Raw genomic sequence first — 21,477 nt, 5'->3', positions numbered from 1 at the left:
GCTAACTCGAGAAACCTTGTAACCTTAAACACCTTGACAAGTGAAGGAGGAAGTATTCAGATATTTTACTGGTAGAAATACTCAAGTGGAAATCTTGCATTTAAAAATGTACTTAGATTTTTTTTTTTAGCATTAAATTATATTTTACTACCAAAACAAAAAGTATATATATATATATAATTACTGTATTACAATATTAATGCATGCATTTTTAAGCATCACTGTCGCAGCTGGTAAAAGTGGAGCACATTTGAGCTATGTAGGCTACTTTATGTTCTATTGTATCAGCTTAAATGAATACATCAAAAAGTAGCCTAACTTGTAACTAAAGCTGTCAGATAAATTTAGTGGAGTAAAAAGTACAATATTTGCTTCCAAAATGTGGAGAACTAGAATGGAAATACTACTCAAGTACAACTACTAACCCAGTAGCCTACTTGAGTAAGTGAACTTAGTTACATTCCACCTATGACCTTATGCTGCCCCCGATAGCCTACTATAGCTTATCAGTGTATCACTGGGTTGACAAGCCAAACAAGGAAGTGATTGTTAACCGCTGCACTTACACACTTAGTGAGTCTTAAATGCCTCCAAACAAATTTTCCCAGCATTAAAAAAATGTGAATTTGGCAGCAGAAATAAGAAACCAGAAAATCAAGGCAATGTGTGTGTAGCGTGCTGATATATTTTTCCATCCGCCTCTTTGATACACACGCACGCACGCGCAGACTCACACGCACACAGGTTCAGAGAGAGCACTGTCAGTAGGTTGATCCCAACAGCCTTGCATTTCCATATTGGCCCTGCCCACAGCACCTCCACACTCACACTCCTCCTATCCCACACAAAGCAGAGCCATCCACATGGTGCTGAGTCATCAGCCCCCACCCACCAAAACTGTACCACTATAAGAGGGAATGGACCAGTAAATTTAGATAGTCTGTCTCAGCTCCTAAAGTGCTATTTATAGCTCTGAAAAGAGTATAACAATGACGTATTGAGTCGATTATCAAGGTTGAATGGTGATTAGGATTACTAAGTAAAACTAAGGAATTACTCATCACCACAAACATTTGGATCATTTGTGAGGGACAAAGGATTTTGCACAGAGAACACTGGCAACTAGACAATTTGTAACTAAGCATATACTTAAATTGAGTAATTTCTCTAAACTATGTTTTGTGGTTGTAACAAAGAACATAACGCTTATTCCAATTCATCATGTTAGCCAATTATCCAGTATAATACTAGTAACTAGCAAGGGTTACATTTCTCCAGCATCAAGCCAATTTTAGGCATAGAGAGGTTTTAGATTCAAATTACACTGAATTCATTGCATTATTCACATTTCCTCCTGGACTACTTTTTAGGCTCACAAATCTTTCTTGCTTTAATCCCCAGCTGAAATCTTCTTTAACATGCATTTAAAAAAAAGCTGTATGACAGCAAAATGTGACTTTTTCCTTTAATTTAATTTCCTGAAAAACTGTCTATCGTCACCAATGACCTCATGCTGCAACAGCAGTTGTAAATAAATATTCCACCTAATAAAACTATCACAGACTTCTGATCAGTCAGCTCCGTCTGCTCCTCCCATCAAATAAAAACTGCCTCTGGCTTTCTTAACTGATATCCAGTGGATTTGCCATTGAATTACCCCTCCTCACATGTCCTGTCTTGCATTCTGGTTCATCAAGAACTACATGAAAATTGGGGAAGCAAGATTGTGTCCTACACGCGAGCGTAGGTTTTGTCATCATCGCCACCCTCTGAAGGAGGAAAAGTAGGTCAGAGGGGTACATAGTTTTCTGATGTCACAACATATGCAATGGTGATCAAGTTAATTTTTTGCTAATCTGGGGTGGCAAAATGATTGGTTGAAGCTTTAAAGTTATAATTAGAGACAGCATTGTCTGCTATAAGAATTACATCTTGAGGTTTAACCAATTTGTTCACTTCAAAAGGGGAAATCCTGACTTGTTGAGTCTCTATGGGTTATGCAATTTCACTGTGAAACACTACATGAAGCAACTAGTGTATGAAACTATTGGTTTCATAGTTGCTGTGTGAATTAGACTTGTATGCGGGCAGTGGACCCAGACGGTTCCTGTTGTGATGGCCATTTCTGCCATCCCAGCGGTGCCAGGGCAAACATCATACTGAGTAATGAGAGGAACAGAAAGAGGGAGGGAGGGAGGGAGGGAGGGAGGGATGAAAAAACAATCCCTAAAAAAGGAGAGAAATTGTCCTTTCATCAAGAGACATGCCACAGACTAAATCTGCCTTTCTCTATCTGTCCTCATTTCAGTTCCCTCTCTCTCTTTCTCTCTTTCTCTTTCTCTTTTCTAGCTTTTTCCAGTCATTCCTCTTACACTCGCCCCCTCTTCTTTGCTGTATGCCTTTTTCATGTTTCAAGGCTGGGAACTGTATGCTCTTAGAGAAAGAGAAGTTCAACAGTTTCTTTTTTCAAATATGGCCTTGCGGTAAACCAGATCACTTTTTTAGACAGAAATGGGGTTGGATTAGTCCATACAAGGCGACATGAAGTTGAAAAACCATTGTGCTAGATGGTGGGTTATCTCTAAGAGCAGGACAACCATGCTTTCCTCTTTTAGCTACTGTCAAAGTGACTTTACACTCCCGCAGTCATGAGAATTTCAACAGCACATCTACAAGTGTTTGTGTTGTCTCTAGTTTAAAGATGTTGTGCCACCAGAGCAGATAACACACACAGCCTAAATGCCAACAGGGCTGTTGTATATTCTCTTGCTGCTTACTCTTGCTTATTCTCTATTGAGATAATTAGTATTACACAAGAGCAAAGATGAGATGGACTGCTTCCTCTTCAGAAGGACCTTTACCTCACTGTGTGGTCAGGTGTGTCTGTCTACAGTGTTTTTGAGACGACAACATGGAAAATTGCTTAAGCTGCTCACATTGGCTCTGTGTTAGACTTGTTGTCAATGTAGATTATTCAGCCAGGGCAAAATGCTCCCTTTGACAATTCCAGCATAGGCATGATTTCAATCAGTTTTTCTAATCAGCTCTTACCTCACTCTTTCACTTTGCCTACCTGATCCATGATCCATTTTCTCTGTTTTCCAAATTCTTGCCTACATAGGATTTGCGTTTTGGCAGTGCAATAAAGGCACACGCGATTTAATTTATTGGCCTCCTGGATGTGGATTTGAAACTTTCCGAGTGTGTACAAGAAGAAGCTTTCCTTTCCCTATTTTCAGAGGTTTCTTTGGGCTTTGCCGAGACTACAGAAACCAAAGGCTATTGATTTGAGCATGCAGGCACTTACGTCATCACTCTTTGCATCTCTGAATCGGGGTACTGAGGTACTAAGGTGTTCATGCTCCCATGAAGACTAGAAGTAGATCAAGGTGTCTTTAACTTTCAGATGCTTGAAGGAAAGTAACAATTTTCTCTGCTTTTAATGCCTTTCTCACTTCGCTCGCTCTCTTTTGTTAATAAAAGTTAATATTGGGTCAGTGACACTCATGGGACTCATGGGACTCATGTATCTAGAGCAACCCCAATCTTCCTATTTTCTGTTCTGCCTACTTTCTGACTGACGTGCAATCACTTCATCTGTACTCATCTAATTCAAAATGATCTTTTTGTCCTGTATCACTCTCCTCAGAAAACATTCTCCTCTCTTTTATTCTGTGTCTCTTCTTATCTCACTTCCTTGTCTTCAAGATGGATCATAATGGGCAAATCAAATGCCAGTTTTGAATTATCAAAGGACCTGTGCTGGCTGATAAATTAAAGCCACATGCTGTTTCTTTCCTTCACTGTAAGCTCTCACGTTGGGCCTGCTCTAGTTAATTCTTGGTCATTAATATTGCAGATGTTGAAAAGAAATAGGCCAAAATGTTTTGTGCTGTTTCTTTGTCTTAAAATATTTATGCCATCTTTCCTGGGCACGGTCCACGCTGTGTGACATGCTTGTTTCGGCACTGTGGAAGTCTTTGGTATAACTAATTCACTTATCTGATACCCAGCAGTCTGGCTGTGGCTGGGAAGTGAGAAGCCTGGAGAAGGGAAGTCTGCACTGACAGTTGTGTACTTCATATTTATCCAAACAATGTACAACTGTGTAACAGTAAACGGTAATGATATGTACTCCCTCTGAGCTATACAAACAGGTCATATTAATTTGACCCCAAACTAAAGCGCAACTCTTGCTCTAAACAACATAGTGAGAATGACAGTGTGCAGTATGGTCAAATTCTGATTTAGCATTAAACGGCTTGAAAAGTAGAGTATTTCCTGGTTTTAGTTAGGGCATCTTAGGCTAACAAGAGACTTTGAGGCCTCCCAACATTACCATAGGTAAGGATTTGAAGACTTATTCCATGATCTGTAGCTGTTAATGGACATACCACTGGTTGTTGCAAGATGTGGATTGGGAAGTTGTCGACTGACTTTTCCGAACTGATAACATCATCACAAAAAAGCTATAAAAAATTTAAAGTGAGAGAGCTTTGCAAATTTATTTCAGACTAAAAACATCATGTCCAGAATCATGTGAATTTAAGTTTGTGAAGCACTATTTCAGAAAATGTTAGATCCAAATTTCAAAAGTTTGGCAAGGAAAATCATTACTGTCACTATTAAACGTGGGAAACACTCAGATTACCTGCAGCATAAGAGAGAAAATCTGCATGATACACATCACACTATGCAAATAATGATTAGACATCCCTTTTTCCTGTTTTCTCTCTCTAATACTTTGATTTTCTAATAATTTTCTATCAATATTGGAAACCAGAAAGATCATTATTATGATGAAAATTTCACTTGCATAGTGTAACTTTCATCATAATAATTTTCTCTGTAGACCCCTTTGTGTTGGTTCACTGTTGTGAACTGTGTTCATGTAGGAGGAACTGCGAGGCTTGAGTCATCAAACATGTCCGATTCAGTTCAACAAATATCTGAGATCTGCCATAATGTACTGCTGCCCCCTGCTGGATGAAGGCGATATAGCTCTATACTGTGTCTGCCAATACCAGAAACAGCAGAAACACAGACAAGTACAGTATTTTGCATTTATCACCAACAGGAAATAAATACAACATGAACATCTGTACAATTAAAAGCAATCATTTTTGCCTTGGTGAAGCTCATAATTACTGTCACAGTTATACAGAGAGGAATTGTTTAACTCCCCAATCATTTTGAATGAGCAGTTTTGCTGCATTGCATTGCATCACATTTTAAGATATTCAGATATTTCACTTATCTCCCCATACACAAGTAGATAGAGGCACTGGAAAGAGAGACAGATGATACAATGTTTTCAAATATTTTGTCCACTCAGTTTAGCTTGAATAATTCATAAAGAAGAAACATTAATATTTAAAGAAATGCAGTTTGGTGTACATGTTATGTGGACGTACACATTTTGTAAAATTTTAAGGAAGTTTATTTTTTATATGTATCTATATACATAAACATTTACATTTACAGTGCACTATATGCAAGAGGTACAATCCATAACACTATAGCCAATAAGAAACCAATAAGAAAAAGGTAGAAAAGCTGACAGTGCCTGATGAACACAGGTGTGCTTTCTAAATAATCCAGTTGCATTCTGAATGGATCACATAATCATATTTATGAGAAAGTATGATGTTTAAAGATGAGTTAAACTGATGAGTTTCAATGGGCAGCTCAGATGACTCTGACACTGAAAAGTTATAGGTAGTTTGACAGTGGCTTTTTTTCTCAGCAGTTTCCAACAAGTCAAAGTAGTTAAAGTTATCCCTCAGTATATATACAGAATGAAAAAGGCATTCATAAAAATGGCATAATAGTATATTCTTATGTTACTGGGCTGTAACTGAATTGGTCAAAAATACTAGAAGATTAAAGGATATAAGAGTAGATAAAAAGCAAATGTTACCGAGGTCTCTTCTGGAGAAATGACAGTATTACAGTACTGTGATAAACAAACAAGGAGTACAATTTCATTTCAGGCACATTCATCATCAATTGCAAATTGCACTGCATTCAACTGGAAGAAATGAATTGGCACTTTAGAAATGTCTAACAACATTTTAAAATAGATTTCAAAACCTACGGATTCGAATACAAAGTACGTTTGAAAGTGTTCGTCGCTAAAGAAATATTGTCGAGTGGTTGGCATGCTGAGGGTCATTCAATAGCTTTGTAACACTGTGTAAAACTTCACAAGTAATATAATGTACACACACTGTGATGGTTAAAATGACCTCTCACTCAGAACATCATGAAACACCATTTCTATACAAAGACATCATATAATTCACTTCAATATTTGCAGTGTATACTTCACAATATATATTCAGAATACCAAACATGTCTTAAGATATTCTAGAATGGTGAAATGCTTTCCTTTTTACTAGCTGCTAATACTACTATGGAGCAACGTTTTTGATATTTTTGCAAAGTGATGTTATATCCATCAAAAGAAGGATGCGGGCTGAAAGTGTATGAAAATGAAAAAGGTGTTGTTCTCCTGCAGGACAAAAAGAGTGGTTTAATAATCCAGTGGAAACTCAGGTAAAACCGTAATACAGCAAAGTTGGAGAGAGCAAACTTTTGTATACCTTCTATACCTAAAGAGGTATAGAAGGTATAAGATGTTCTTTCTAAGTCTTCTAGATGAAGCATTTGATGTATCCAAGCTGCTCCTGAAAAGTGAAGGCTCCTATGAACTCTGCTGGATCAGCGCTTTGGGAACCAAAAGGTTTTCTGGTGTTAGGTTATACTCCAACAAGAGGTTTTTACTTCTCTCCACATACAGTAGGTGCATCCTTCAGACTCTCCCCACTTTTACCTCCCTACCGTTGGGAGGCAGGCTTGTCTAAGATTCCTCTGGTGATTAAATGCTCATATAATATTCCACAACAGGCCAGACAGGACATATCCTGACAGACGGTGTGAGTTCAGATGCAGCAGGTAGCTATGTTGTTCTCCGTAGAGGAGTTCTAGCAGTCATGGACAGCAGGGCTGGTTCATTTAACTGAGCAGGTGCTATAAAACAGTAGCCTCCTCCATGGCATTGACCCACCTGAAATACAAGCAAAAGGACCATTAGACTTTTTATTGCAATGAAGCACAGGGTTGTGTACTGATTTTACATGTCAATGTCAGTTTACTAGTCACAGGGAGTATTACTTCTTCTAATCTGTGTTTGGCTTGGAGATTTACAATTTTACTGGAAATCTTTCTTTACAAACTGGGGTTGAGTTTCAAAGATGTGGACAGGGAGGACAGATAATAAAGAGCTAATTTGCATAATGTGGACTGAAGGACCCAGTTTCTTTTAAGTTTGACCCATACTCATTATCTATTTCTTTTTATAATACTTTTTCCTGTAATATATCTCTTGTAAATTCCCCAACTTAATGAAAATTAGTTCCCCATTAAATTGGCTACACACATTAAAAAATACAGCTCCCTTTTGCAAAAAGTTTAGAACACTTTTATGAAGATAACAGACAAAAAAATGTTACATTACTACCACTGCACTGCACTGTCAGCCCTTTGTAAAGTCATCTTTAGAAAAGCATCTAAACCAATTTGTTTTCTTTTTTTGACTTCATAACCTAATGTTGTGTGGTTTGCACACTTTGCACTACTCTCCTTTATATACTGTATTTTGTATTCGGTTTCTCTTTGACTGCTGCTTTTAATCTGTTTTTACTTTTGGAAGGCACTTAGTAACCTCTGTTTTGAAAACCACTATTGTAAATAGTATGTGCTGTAAATAATATTATCTTGCTTGCTACTGTAAATATGCGTAAGAATATGCACTGACCACTCTTTCTCACCGTTTTTGTTGTACACAGTATGATGTTTCAGTGCATGGCTCCATTCTTTAAGAAAACCCTAATATGACTGGGCACACAGTAAGTAACAGTTCCATGTAAGTCAGCAGCTTTTATCATTTGTGCTTTTTATACAAGTTTGAATAGATATACAAGAATAATGCCCTTTAATAAACCTATTCAATCAACTTGATTGGTTATCAACAGTATGGAAAAGCTACTTGTTAACACTGTTAACCCAAAAGGTTCTTGTGTTGAATACATACAAGAACAAAAGAACAAAATGCACAAGCTTTGCAAACTTCAACAGCTCATATGGGAGTGTGAGGAAGATGCACTATTAGGGCACAGTGTTATATAACATGCAGATGCTCCCTGACTGCTTCCACACAGTACACATGCCAACAAGGAAGCTCTACAAGTCCCTGGTGGTCTAGTGGTTAGGATTCGGCGCTCTCACCGCCGCGGCCCGGGTTCGATTCCCGGTCAGGGAACATTATTTATGTATACAATGTACAACAATAGAGTTACAGGAGTAGGTAGTAAATGTCAGATCTCTGTTCATGTCATCACCATAGTTGCTAACCTGCGTGCAGTGTGTTGATCATCAGCCCTGAACGTGTAGTAGAGGGTCTTCTTGTGGTAAAGATGGAAGACGTTGCTGCTCTCCTCTCCCTCTGGCCTCTCAGTCAGCTTAATGGTGAAGCCTTGCAGAGGTAGACTCTCTGAGGCCACTTTATCCTGAAGAACCCACATGGAAGATGTCAAGCACAGATATGTGAGTTGAAAAACACCAGTCTTGCTGTAAGCAGCAATATGTGAATAACAAATGTTTCATGCTTCAAGAAGAACAAAGCCATGCAACATTCAGATGCATACTTGTAAATAGAAAGAGAGAGCACAGAGAATCCCCTGATTAGTTGCATAAAGTCTGCAAACCTGGTCAGGAAGCAAGGTTGAAAAGTGGAAATATAGCCATTAAATAGTTCTGTACCAAATCTGGACCAGACTTAAAGAAGAAGGATAGACAAAGTTCGTGCCTCTGTGATGAAGTGAGCAAGAGAGTGTTTGAGTGTTTTGGGGCTGGTGTGGGAGACTCTGTGCCCCCTCACCTCACGGGCTGTGAAGGTGTAGAGCACCTTGTCTTTGAGGAGGAACCACAGCCGCTTCCACTTCCTTTTGCTCTTCTTCCGGCGCTGTAGGCTACCACTCATGGTTGAACCCTCAACGCCAAGTGACACCTGAGGAACCACGAACTACAAAATTACAATCTACAACTTTTCTCACAGTAGTAAATATCAGATGTAGTATTTGATTGAAAGAGCAGGATTGCATTACATTCCTGTTCATTTTTCTAATCGTGAAGACAGGAAGATTTATTAAAAAAAACTGAATAGCAAGCCCTACTGGCAGCTGTTGTGCACTACACCCTAACATCTCCATCTGAGCAGCTGTCATGAATTCCAGACATTCCAGTACACAAGTTTTGCACTTGACTGTACATCTCCCTGGTGGTCTAGTGGTTAGGATTCGGCGCTCTCACCGCCGCGGCCCGGGTTCGATTCCCGGTCAGGGAACTCGCTATTTACTTGCATAAAGTATATAATGTACAATATTAGAGTAGCAGTTACAGTATATGCTGAAATTGAGCATGGTATCATTCCAGCCAACGACTAGACTTCAATATAAACTCATTGACCTTGTTGAAACACAACTGAATCATATTTGCAATTGGAAAGTAAATAATTGTGCATGATGGATTGTGCACAAAATCAAGTAAACAAGATGCCCTATTTAGGGGGAAGAAATAATTGTCACCTGGTTGAGGGAGGAGGTGCTCTTCCTGCTCTTCCACAGATTTGGAGGCTGCAGGCTTTGGAAGACAGCAGAGAGGGGACGACTGGCCCGGTGAGTCCGAGGACTGGAATTACCGCAAGCCCCAGACACACTTCCACCTACACATAGACACACATACACACACACACACAATTAAAATCATGCCAAAGAGTAAGAACTCAAGGACAACAATGTTCATACTGTATCTCATACAGAAAGCTGCGATTCACCTCTTTTCCTGAGCTCGGCATAGCAGTGGTCACACACTTTGGCCACCCTGTCTTTGAGGTACTTTAGTGGGTATCTGTTCCTGGAACAAGCCCGGCACACCACCTGCTCAGAGAGACAGAAGAAAACATTTAAAAAACCATGGACATCTTACTTTTTATGATCCAAAGAGCAATTTGACTAATGGCACCATAAATAAATACTAGGTCTATTGTTTGGTAACAGACACAATAAATCTATTCAACAATCTATAAATTCAAATAAGGACCCAGAGATAATGAGTTTATTAGCTCCATAGCAGCTTTTATTCTTGGTCTATCACAATGTGTCTGATCCAGGTCAATAATCTTATAAACTTGGCCATCTCTTCTGCCGAAGCAAAACTGTATCAACGAGTGATCACAAACGAGTAAAGTAGTATCTGACCTTGCCACAGGCATTGCAATGGTGTCGTCTGAGCGTGAGGCTGAAGTCAGATGTACAGTTCATGCACATCATTACATGAGACACTGGCACCAGTACAGGAGCAGCCTCACCCAAGGCCATCCACAATTTCTCACGGGCCTGTTGGCACAAGTTCAAGATGATGTTGACATGTTAGAATCTGAATGTATGATGTTTGAAGACCCCAAGAACAAATCTGAGTTTTACAAAACAAACCTCAATATAACTTTTAGTTTCAGTCATGTTGTTGGTATTTTCACAGATTAGAGAGGATCACTGTTTTTCAGCGATACAAGTATAATATAATAATAGTATTATTTCTGTTCATTTTTAATTTATACAAAAAACTAATGACCATTCACCACTAATTAAGTCTTCTGCCTCTGGTAGCTGATTCAGGAATTTTGTAAGCCTTATGAAACAATGAAATAATTTCTTTTTCAACAAAAAAGTGTAGAGTGTGTAACTTCTTTTTCCTACCTCACTACATGGTCCACCAAATGTACAGAGTCCTGCAGCGTGGTCGGCTATGGCTCGACTCAGCGTGTGGAACCAGTCCTCCCTCTCTCCAACCGAGCTGAATAGAGACAACATGAAAACGATCACACCCAGAGCATCCAGAGTCATTTTCAACAACAGGTGAGAAGCAAAAATTGTGTGAGCCATTAAACAACAAGCATTTTAGCATTTTGACAATCAGATGCTCACCTGGCAGAGAGTGTAATGGTGATGTCAGACACCTCAATCCTAAGACAGTTCAGCACATTGTCTAGGACGGGTTTGCTCACCTGTGTGCGTGAGAGAGAGGGGCAAAAACACACCACAGCTCAGTCAACAAACCTTGTGTACAAATAAGGTGGAGATGAGATGAGATTGTCAGATGTGAAAAGTCAACATACCTTCATCCCAGACAGTGATAATGTGTTCTTAAGCCTGTATTTTCCATCTTGCTGAGGGTAGGTGTACAGCATTATATCATTCATCTGATGGAAGACACAGACAGAAAGACAAAATGTTACAATAAAAATATAAGATAAGGTTATTTATTCATTTATTTAGTTTTATAAAAACATAATAGTAGGTTAATAGCAGTTATATATAATTAAAAGTTTTGGGTTATCAAGAGTGAGTGACACCTCAATTCTCAGCTGTTCAGAATGTAATACCACATGATCACCACAAGGTGGCATTGTAACCTTCAGAGAAACATCTCAAAATGCAGCACAGACCTCTTTGTTTATTCTTTCTTTCTTCAAAGCAACTTTCTGGGCTTAACTGTTTCAGTTGTGTTTCCTTTCACAGACCTCACATATGTCTGTGCAAGCCCTCAGCGCCAAATTCCCATGTATGCACACAACAAACTAAGGCATTAAAACTGTTTATTTGCTTATCAGACCAAAAGTATTATGATCCCTTGAACACACAGAGAGTCCATTGTGTTATGAGAGGTATTTCATTTCTTCCCAGACAAAAGAGATGACATCATTGGTCACACCTAATGTGTGCTCTAAACATCCGCTGGGGCCGTAAAGGCAGCATCCAGGAATTCTCCACCCTGCTCCGGGCTCCAGGCCTCCCCTCGCCCTTCCAACCTTCTCAGGCTACACTGAGAACCAGGACTGGGTGGAACCGGCCACCTTCACCACAACAACAACAACACAAACAGTCACAGTTACGGGTTCACTGGCTGACTGGCTGGAGACAAAACAGTAAATGATAGCCAAGCCTGAGCCCCGCCTGCGACCTCTGGGCTGCAGCCACAGCAATTTGTCCACTCCACCCTGAGCTGCTCATTTACTCGAAGATTCCTTCCAAGGGAACCCGACTGAGTGCCAGCAGACTTCGCAAACGACTTTCCCAGATGAGAGACAACATATAGACATTTTACTTTTGTCAGGAGTGTCATCTCACTAACCCTTCACCTCCCTCACCTGCCTCTATCACTCTGGATCTCCATTCTCCTTCTGATCCCTTCACTCACTCGTGCTTTCTTTTCTTCTTTGAGCCCAGGCTTGTGAACATGTTTGCCATGCTCTCTGTCGCTGAGGTGAGTGATGGCTTTCATCATCACTGTTGTTCAGATTCTCTTTCCTTAAAAGCCCATAAATAACACCTGACCGACTTAAGCTGTCCACAAGGGAGCGAATGGCTATATAACCGTAATAGTTTAGAAGCATCAACCACCAATCCTTTTCAGTTATTGCTCAACTGCAATGTCCTTTAGAGGGTAGGGAAGAATGATGGAATAAAGCAAAATGAAGAAAGATAAATAAGTATCCATATACGGTATTCTATTTGGCTCAACCAGTATAAAGGAAAGTCATAAATGCTGCTCCTGCGGATTTGTAGCTTAAGCATAATTCATAACATGAGACAGCACTGATTGCCCATGAAACAATAGAGTGGGCTTCTCTATTTCACGTTATGTGTTTGTCTAACACCCCCACACCCCTTCAACCTCCTCCACCTCCTCCACCTCCTCTTCCCTGCATTCTACAGGCTGTCTGGCCTTCAATTTGCTGTCAGTCCCCTCCCAATACACAGGAAGCCGGCATCCAGTGACCCACACCAAACATCCTGTAAGGAAGCGGGGCCCTGGAAAACAAGTCCTGAGAGGGGAGAAGAGGAGAGGAGAAGAGTGGAGAGGGAGGCCCTTGCTTGATGGGTGTGGTGCCTAGCGGAGGTCTTACAGCCTTGGCCTCGTGTCCCTCCCAACCTCACCACCTCCCAGACTGACCTCCGCCCAACATTCCCCCATATTTTGCAGACCATGCTAGCTTTGTTTTCACCCTTGATTCCATAATAAAGCAGATGCTTTCTCTACTGCATTGGACCATGTCAAGTCACAGATGTAACAGTTTATCTGCTTAATAAGCAGGCAGTCATACAATGTTTAAACTGTGGTAGAGATCCAAAAATGTCCTAAGTTACCAAATATGTGAGGCTGAATTATGGGGAAATGTGTATAAAATGATGACCAAGACAAATGGGAGTCATGGGTTTGAATTGACTCAGGATAAACATCATATAGCTTTAAAGAAATGCTGGAACAAGCTGATACAAAATAAACTGTCAGACAGAGTGGAGTAAGAGAAATATAACAACCTTAAATTAATAGGTTGACATTTTGGGCTAAACAATCATTTACTTATTTGCCCCGAGTTAGATGAGAAGATCAATATCATGCCTGTTAAATATCAAGCCACAGCTAGCAGGTGGTAAACACAGCTTAGCATCAAGACTGGAATCAGGGGGAAACAGCTAGCCTAGCTCTGTCTCTGAAGGTAAAAAAAAAATCTGCCTCCCAACCTTATGCTCACTAATTAACACATTATATTTCATTTGTTATATCCATAAAAAACCTCACCTTGAGGTTGCCTAGCAACCAGCAGAGACTTTAAGAATGCACTGTGCCCAGCCAAGAAATAGTCCAGCAAAGCTCTATAAAACCACAATTTGTATTTTTTACACAAATGAAATATAAGGTGTTAACTTGTGAGCCTTGGACACAGCCAAGCTAACTGTTTCCCTCTGCTTCCAGTCTTTATGCTAAGCTAAGCTGTTGACTGTAGTTTCTGCTTTAGTGTGCACGAGAGTGGTATTTTAAACACTAGCTTTGTTGTCTTGTAATGTGTCTAATGTGATAAAATCACTGTAGTATGGAAAGAAGATTATTATTACCAGAAACAGGTGTCGGGGTTGCCGGCTTTTCCTCGAGACCTTCATAAGTGTGCCCTCTTTGACAAACATCTGCCAAAAAAAATAAGCATTAAAACATAAGAAAGGCATGTTAGGGCATCAAATCGCTGCTTTCATCAAGTATGTGGTTATTATATACTGTAAAGGTCAATAAGGATCAGTCATCAGATATCATTACAGAATAAAGTGTTGCTGTATAGTGAAACTAATGCTGGCCAGATGCTCACCCTTCCATGCTTCAGGAGGTCCCTCTTGCCTTTCATGCTATACTCTATGTGGACCAGGCGCAGCAAGTTCTCCTGTGGAGGAGGAGAGAGCAAGGAGATGGAGGGTGATTATCCAGTGATGGACAGAGGAAGAAGCAGAGAATGAAACCATTACTGTTTGTTTGTGAATGAAAGAGGGGGAGGCGGAAAGGGATGTGATACTGAAAACTGAATAGGGGGGTACAAAGATAGAGGGAGCCTGTGTTTCCACTGTCTGTCAGCCTGTGCGCATTAAAGAGAAAATAAGGGAAATAAAGGGAGTGTGATAAAGAGAGGGGGCGAGCCAAAGTGAGGCACAGGGGATCTTGACAGTGAGCTGTGAGAGAGACAGTAGGGGGAGGGTTTGAGAATGATCTCCCTCATGTTTGAGGGGGAGCGTAAGTAATGTCCACCCTAACACTGCTCCCTTTGTAATGATACACCTGGGACTCTGATGACATCAACTTTCCTCGCCACTTGCGTTAATCAACAAGCTGCGGAGGCCGTCGCCAGGGAAGGATAGAGCTCTCCTTCACTCCAGCATGTCATTTAGAAGAGGGGTTCATACGCAGGAAAACTACAGCTGTCTAACTTCTTCACGCTTGGTGTCCGTCTGAAAATTGCTCTTTCATTGCCAAGTGGAGAATAAAGAAGCATCTCAGTAATGGCAGCGCTGTGCTATGACAACGTCAAACTCAACAGGAGCTAAACACTCTGAATGTAACAAACACATGGGCTGTATACAGACTAAACTCACCCCCTGTTTCAGATTGTCATTGGCCTTGTCTGCCACCTCGGACACAATCACCAAGGCAGCTGCAACACAAACAGAGAAAGAAAGAGAGAGATTTATGCGTAACTGGATTCAATAAAAACACACTCAGTGGCTGTGTCTCAATAACTAGGCTGTGATGCATATTGAGCAGCTGCAGTGTGCGTCAGTATGTCTTTCACTAACTTAAAAAAAACATCAATACTGTGGATCAGGTTATGAATATCAAAGAGCTCCTTTCTGCAAGTTTACCTTGCGTGTCCTCGTATTCTTTAGAGTCAGGTGAGAGGTTGTTCAGGTAATCTGGAGAAGATGCAGAAAAAACAGTTAAGACATGAAAATATGGCACACAAATGGATTGTTTAAGTATGTTCAATACTTACTAAGAAAAATGGTGACAATTTTTTAAACCGTTTGTAATGTTGGCTGATGAGGCTAGTCCTTGGCATTATGATAATACTCCTATCTTCTCTTTAATTGGTGAATATGAAGGGACAGATTCACAATCTTTAAAGACTGTCTTAAAATAATAGCCAGGTGCTCAAATGTGCATTGATACAGATTTTTCTCGCCTTAATCTTCCTGTTCATACTGGCCATTAGAATATCTCCTCATGATGCACTTACAATGTAAGTAATGAAGGCCAAAATCCACTTCTTAAAATGTATTTAAATGTTTAATCTAAAGCTAATATGAAGCTTCAACCATCTGAATTAGTCAAATCAAGAAGATATGTCAATGTTAGTATTTTCAGTGGCAAAGCCCCTCTTTTTGTCACAATACTTCCACCGGAGCTCATCAGGGAAACACTGTCCGAGGAAACATGAAGAGGAAATTTGATCCTAAAAAGACTGTAAATGTGTCAGATATCCACTTTATATGGCAAACTCAGACTGCCGAAGCCTCATATAAGCTTCACACCAACTTTTAAATGCATTTTTTCCCACAAAATGACCCCATCACTTAAAATGAAAGCGCACTTGAAGGGGATCTTTAAAGAGCCAGTATCAATAGGAGGAAAATCTCTTTAAGGGCTCATTTGGGACAGATTTACAAAAATGTGAACCTATCCTTTAAAGTGAGACCACTTAGTTTTTTTTTTAGAAGAAAAACAGGCTTTGAGGCTATAACTGTACTTGGTCATGTATGACCAGTAGCTTTTGGTGGCCAATGATAGACAATGTCAGCTAACTGAGGATAAGTATTGCTGAGTTACTGATATTTCTGGATCCGTTTACTGACTTTTGTGAAGCCTCTCTATGTGCTCTGCTGTTACAATAGTGTTTTGGCATTTAACATTATCCCATAATTGCTACTTGTGGCTACAGTGGCTGCTGTTAAGTTACAGAATTAAAGGCTTGCTATAAAGATTATGTGCATGAGTGTGTGATTGTGTGTTACCTGTGAGAAGCATGCGATATTGGAGGACTCTCACTATAACCTGTAGCAGCTGGTGTTTCAGTGGGACTTCAGCATCCTCTGGGCTTTTTGTCTGCACGCACACACACAAACACACACATTGTGAAACCCTGTATGAGATGGATTTGTGTGAGTGTTATCATTTCTGCTGAATTAAATTATAGTAAAATTAAATGCTTCCTCTTTGTGATGACCCGCCAAAGAACCACTGGGTGTCTCTGCACTGCATGCAGAAAACCACCACTCTACTGTGGGTCCTCTAACCTCTACAATTTGACACTACAAGTCAAGGTCAGAAGTGACCATGGGGAACATTGTCGGTCAGGCTGACCTTAACACATCTTTCTGGAACACAAAAAAACCTGAACAACTCCCATTCTTCTTCCCAGAACAGTCATTTGCAGGTGAAAGGGTAAAGAAATTGGCACAATCAAAGAGAGCTTTAGAAAATCAATCAGGATCTAATTGTCTCTGACAGGTATTTATGCCCTGAGCGGTAGAGGAGCAACGGGGAACTAGGAACACACACACACACACACACACACACACACACACACACACACACACACACACACACACACACACACACACACACACACACACACACACACACACACACACACACACACAGACGCACACACAGACGCACACACACAGGTCTATTTTAATCCAATAAAGTCCTACCCTTCAATACAGAGGCACAGATAGTACCCTGCAGGAAACAGCATCTTCATCTTATTTACACTGAACACACATACGCGTGCAGACACACACATACACACGCACAGATACACACACATCCACTCACACACCCACACCCACACACCCACACACACACACACACACACACACACACACACACACACACACACACACACACACACACACACACACACACACACACACACACACACACACACTGATATTCCATCCCATCTCATTCATTCACAAACATATACAACATATCATTGATGTTCCTCTACACACACACACACACACACACACACACACACACACACACACACACACACACACACACACACACACACACACACACACACACACACACACACACACACACACACACACACACACACACACAGACCTTGAGCTAGTGAGATAACACTGATTAGGCCTGCAAAGGGGAGGGATGGAATGTAAGTTCAACACACCATTCTTTATCTTCATTATCACACTCTGCACTGTGGAGTCAAAGCAAAACAGAGGCCTGATGCTGTTTTTTTAATGATCAAGCCTCAATGAATTCACACTTTCACTTTTAATTTTTTGATTTTGCTTTTGCTTTTCTGTGCTTCTCTATATATTTTCTCTACTCCACCTCAATTTCTCTCACTTTTTTGTCTCTCATCTTTCCTCCTCCCAACCCTCTCTCTCTTCATCACTGCATGATGCATCGAGTACAATAATAACCAGCACTACATTATTAAGCCCGCTTGGCTTCAGAACATCCGCTCTCCTCAAGTGTCACTTGTAAATTGTCATCCAATTGACACTTGTTCTGAGGAAGTGGCTTTCTCAGGCGCGCCAGAGATGATAATTAGCGTGTGGTTTGTTTGGGTGAGCGAGCCAAATGGAGGAGGAGAGAGGAGGTGGCGCGATGCCTCGTGCTGGGAGGTAGACACATAGACGCACACAAACACAAGCGTGCGGACAAACAAACACACCTTTCAGGCTCTTTCACAGCCAGCCGATTTGCTGCCCGCGCACACATAACTGATCTAATTGGGGACTTGTAAAGGAGGCTGCTTCTCTAATTAGCTTCTGTCCGCCTCATTGCCCAGCTGCCTTTACAAGCAATTCACTTCATCGCTCTCTCCCTCTATCACTCTCTGTCCACCTGCTGCACAGCCTCCTCTTGGGCTTCTTGCACAAGAGAAAACACACCGACTTTGCACAAACATGAGCCATGATATGAATATGAATCCAAGCTGGAGTGGTTTGGAAAGAGATTTCATAAGAACCAGTTTCACCAGATCCGTGCAATTTGTGAACGAACATGCCTTTGCAAAACAATCAGATACAAACACAGAGAGGCGCAAACACTCTCACATGGAAGAGACACACTAACACAACACTGTGTTGGCCGATGTTTACAGACGGTGCAGTAAACAAGCAAAAGGTTGTGGAGAGGGGGCTTTAATCCTGTAAGGGTCTAGCGCTGATCTGATCAGGGTCTGTGGCTACTTCATCACTGTCATCACCACATCCACAATGAAGTTACTACCACTTATACTGCTGGACTTTTGGCTTGTAGCAATAAAGGCAAGGAAGCAGGGTGGTGGAGAGGAAAGAGAGGCGTTTAGAGAGGCAAAGACTGAAGATTTTGAAGAAGGAAGAGAAGAAAATGGCTGTGATGGATGAAGAATGAACATTTTTGAATTCACCAAAACAGCTGGAAGCAGTTCACAAAATATTCAAATAAATATCATTTCTATGACATATAACGACTTGTGAAGAGTCACACAGCCAACAGATAAATGACCGTTGTCCCTCTCAGTGGTAGGTATAGTGTATCCAATGACCAGTGTGATCCCTCGGCCCTCCTTCCCTCTCATTATAGCGGGGTCACACACACAATGCAAGTCCCAAAACAGTGCTCTGATACAGCAGAGATATCCATCACACACTCCCACAATGCTCTGGTGTGTGTGTGTGTGTGGGGGGGGGGGGGGGGGGGGGACAACAGACCCCAGGTTTCAGGGTTATATGCAATATGGGAAACATAAATACAATATGCAGTGTTCCTATGTGGTAGCAGGTGTGGTGAATCTGCCAGTTGACTGAGAAAAGGTTATTGAATATGCCTCAGGGTGTTTTTAGCACTGTAAGATGAGACACAATCTTTACATGGACAAAAATGAGGAGCAAGAAAAAAAATAAATCCACTTTTTTTTTTTACAAACCAACCTTTCTGCAGAAAAAAATAAACGTGTGTCCTTATATAAGATAATATCCCTACATACTTTTGCCTTCCTTTGCAGGTCAATGCATTTATGGCTTTTGCAGGCAGCAATTAGTGGTTCACGATGAATAAAGGCACTAATATCAACTTCATGAGGCTATAACGAACAGGCATTTTATAGAATTAGATCAAGGTTATCATAGGCTAAATCATCGTCTGACATAGACCGAGTGTGAAAGCATGCTGTAAGATACAAAAAGGTCAGTGTTTTCTGTACATGGCAATGTTTAAGAGTCTTCATCTCTCATCTCCCCTCTCTTTTCTATTTACATTAGCTCAACTAAAGTCTGGCAGAGCCAAAGTTTTCCTGGGAAGGGGCAGCTGCTGCTGAATATTCATGAGCGGAGACAGTTGGTGCCTTGTCCGTTAGCTTTTCTTATCAAACTAGAAACGCCTGAAACCATTGTGTCAGCCACTCACAGCAACTCAAAGTACAACAGGATTGTTGAATTGTGTAAATTTGGATAAAAAAACCCTAACCATAACCTTAACCCTTTGTAAAATACGAACTTTAACATACACAAAATTACACAAAACAACTAGTAACTCTTAAATTGCCAAACAAAACTAGGTCACCAGACCAAGGTGACCTGCATGCTGCCTCACAGCCGTTTTAACTCGGTTCATGAGTCCTATAGACCAGCACTGCATGAAAATGAGAAATCTATGGTTTTTGTCTCTGTGTCTTATCTATTGGCTTTCTTAATATCCTGTCTTTTAATTAAAAGTAGTCAGTGTTCTCATTGTTACCAGCTCTGACTACACACATTCCCTTTCAAAATAGAGATAAAGTGTTAATCAAATGCACCAGAAATACAATTCATGGACCACTGCCCTGATGTTAGAAAGGGACTCAGCTGAGTTTTGATCCTTTCACCCAATTCCCACTTCACTGCTCTTCAGGGAGTATCAAGGATGAAGAGATCCACACTAGACAAAGAATGAGTGTTTGGTATGGAGTGGATATAAGATATGCGAGCATGACAGTGGAAAGGTCAGTCCCATGGAGAGACGTGGGATAGAGAGGGGTTTTTAGAAAGGCCATTATCTCCCCCTGGAAGCTGGTTGACAAAATCTAAGTTGAGAGCTACTGAGTGAGTGAGGTTCAATCTCTCCTCCGTAGAAACTTTCTTGCCACAAATATGGAAACTGAGCATGAGATTTGAAAATGTGACTGCCAAAATACTTCCTCCAGTTCCCCTTTAAAGAGGATCAGTTGACATCATGCGGTGCTCTAAACTCACATTTAGCATGCCCAGTAAAATAATTTAAAAAAAGAAAAAAATTGGGAAAAACAAAAAGACCAAGTGTTGGCAGGAGACACAATTAATAGCTCCCTTTCTGTAGTTAGGTTTTAGTCTAGTCTGTCCAACATTTTACCTCAAATTTCTTGACGATGCTGGCGAAGGCTGGGTTGTTCCTGCAGCTCTCATCCAGTAAAGACATGCTGCGATCATACTCAGAGATATAGGTGTCAAACACCCCGAAGTCCTCGCGACGTGACAGGATCACATCTACCACCCTTTGGTTCTCCTCCCTAAACAGGGATGAAAGTCAGAGATTGAGTCCACTCTCTTTAAACACTTAATATACACTTATGATTTGAGTTTAAAAAAACGCCAAAAAACTTACACTGCTAAATAAAGCAAGTCTGTGATGTGCATTCCAGGTGTGTGAAATGTACTATGTTGTGACTGCATGCATCGTGTTCTCTTATCTTTTGTCTCTTTATGATTGTGAAGCACCGGTACAAAATGTTGAGTCTAGAATGAGGCAATGCTAAGGGTGATACTAAAACATCAGTACTGATGTTTAAGATAAGGAAAGAATCATCTGCACCATGGTGGAACTCTCAGACAGGCAGCATTCTTTTGTGATAGTTTCATTTTTGAGGTCTTTGTTCTCCAAAAAGACAGAAATCCTGGTTTCTAGTTGAAGAATGATCTCTTATTATCACACCAATTGACTGTGCATTTTAAAGCAGCTTTAAGATAGATGTAAAGTAATTATTGTCACCTCAGA

The 21,477-nt window shown here is 40.6% G+C and overlaps 1 protein-coding gene and 2 non-coding genes across 4 annotated transcripts in view; 2 read left to right on the top strand and 1 right to left on the bottom strand.

The window, feature by feature from the left end:
• Nucleotides 1–5,368: 5,368 nt before the first annotated feature.
• fgd5a (FYVE, RhoGEF and PH domain containing 5a) overlaps nucleotides 5,369–21,477 on the bottom strand; it is a 31,682-nt gene continuing 15,573 nt past the window's right edge. The window contains exons 7-21 of one of the 2 annotated variants that reach the window (XM_062415884.1): nucleotides 20,836–20,992; nucleotides 16,455–16,545; nucleotides 15,306–15,356; nucleotides 15,039–15,097; nucleotides 14,264–14,335; nucleotides 14,019–14,087; nucleotides 11,237–11,320; nucleotides 11,046–11,125; nucleotides 10,818–10,914; nucleotides 10,320–10,457; nucleotides 9,896–9,998; nucleotides 9,648–9,784; nucleotides 8,942–9,070; nucleotides 8,416–8,570; nucleotides 5,369–7,069 (exon numbers count right to left, since the gene is read on the bottom strand). In XM_062415884.1, coding sequence (XP_062271868.1) covers nucleotides 7,033–7,069; nucleotides 8,416–8,570; nucleotides 8,942–9,070; nucleotides 9,648–9,784; nucleotides 9,896–9,998; nucleotides 10,320–10,457; nucleotides 10,818–10,914; nucleotides 11,046–11,125; nucleotides 11,237–11,320; nucleotides 14,019–14,087; nucleotides 14,264–14,335; nucleotides 15,039–15,097; nucleotides 15,306–15,356; nucleotides 16,455–16,545; nucleotides 20,836–20,992 — 1,459 coding nt within the window. In that variant the 3' untranslated portion in view covers nucleotides 5,369–7,032. The remainder of the gene's footprint in view (nucleotides 7,070–8,415; nucleotides 8,571–8,941; nucleotides 9,071–9,647; nucleotides 9,785–9,895; nucleotides 9,999–10,319; nucleotides 10,458–10,817; nucleotides 10,915–11,045; nucleotides 11,126–11,236; nucleotides 11,321–14,018; nucleotides 14,088–14,263; nucleotides 14,336–15,038; nucleotides 15,098–15,305; nucleotides 15,357–16,454; nucleotides 16,546–20,835; nucleotides 20,993–21,477) is intronic. The other variant, XM_062415885.1, reaches the window with a different exon arrangement.
• trnae-cuc (transfer RNA glutamic acid (anticodon CUC)) lies at nucleotides 8,252–8,323 on the top strand. Its single transcript has one exon. It is a non-coding gene; the product is annotated as a tRNA-Glu (tRNA).
• On the top strand, nucleotides 9,335–9,406 carry trnae-cuc (transfer RNA glutamic acid (anticodon CUC)). The gene has a single exon. It is a non-coding gene; the product is annotated as a tRNA-Glu (tRNA).

The sequence above is a fragment of the Scomber scombrus genome, chromosome 3, assembly GCF_963691925.1.
Source record: "Scomber scombrus chromosome 3, fScoSco1.1, whole genome shotgun sequence".
In the NCBI taxonomy this organism is placed as follows: domain Eukaryota; kingdom Metazoa; phylum Chordata; class Actinopteri; order Scombriformes; family Scombridae; genus Scomber; species Scomber scombrus.
The sequence above is the reverse complement of the archived record's forward strand: the minus strand, read 5'-3'. Positions and strand labels throughout refer to the sequence as shown.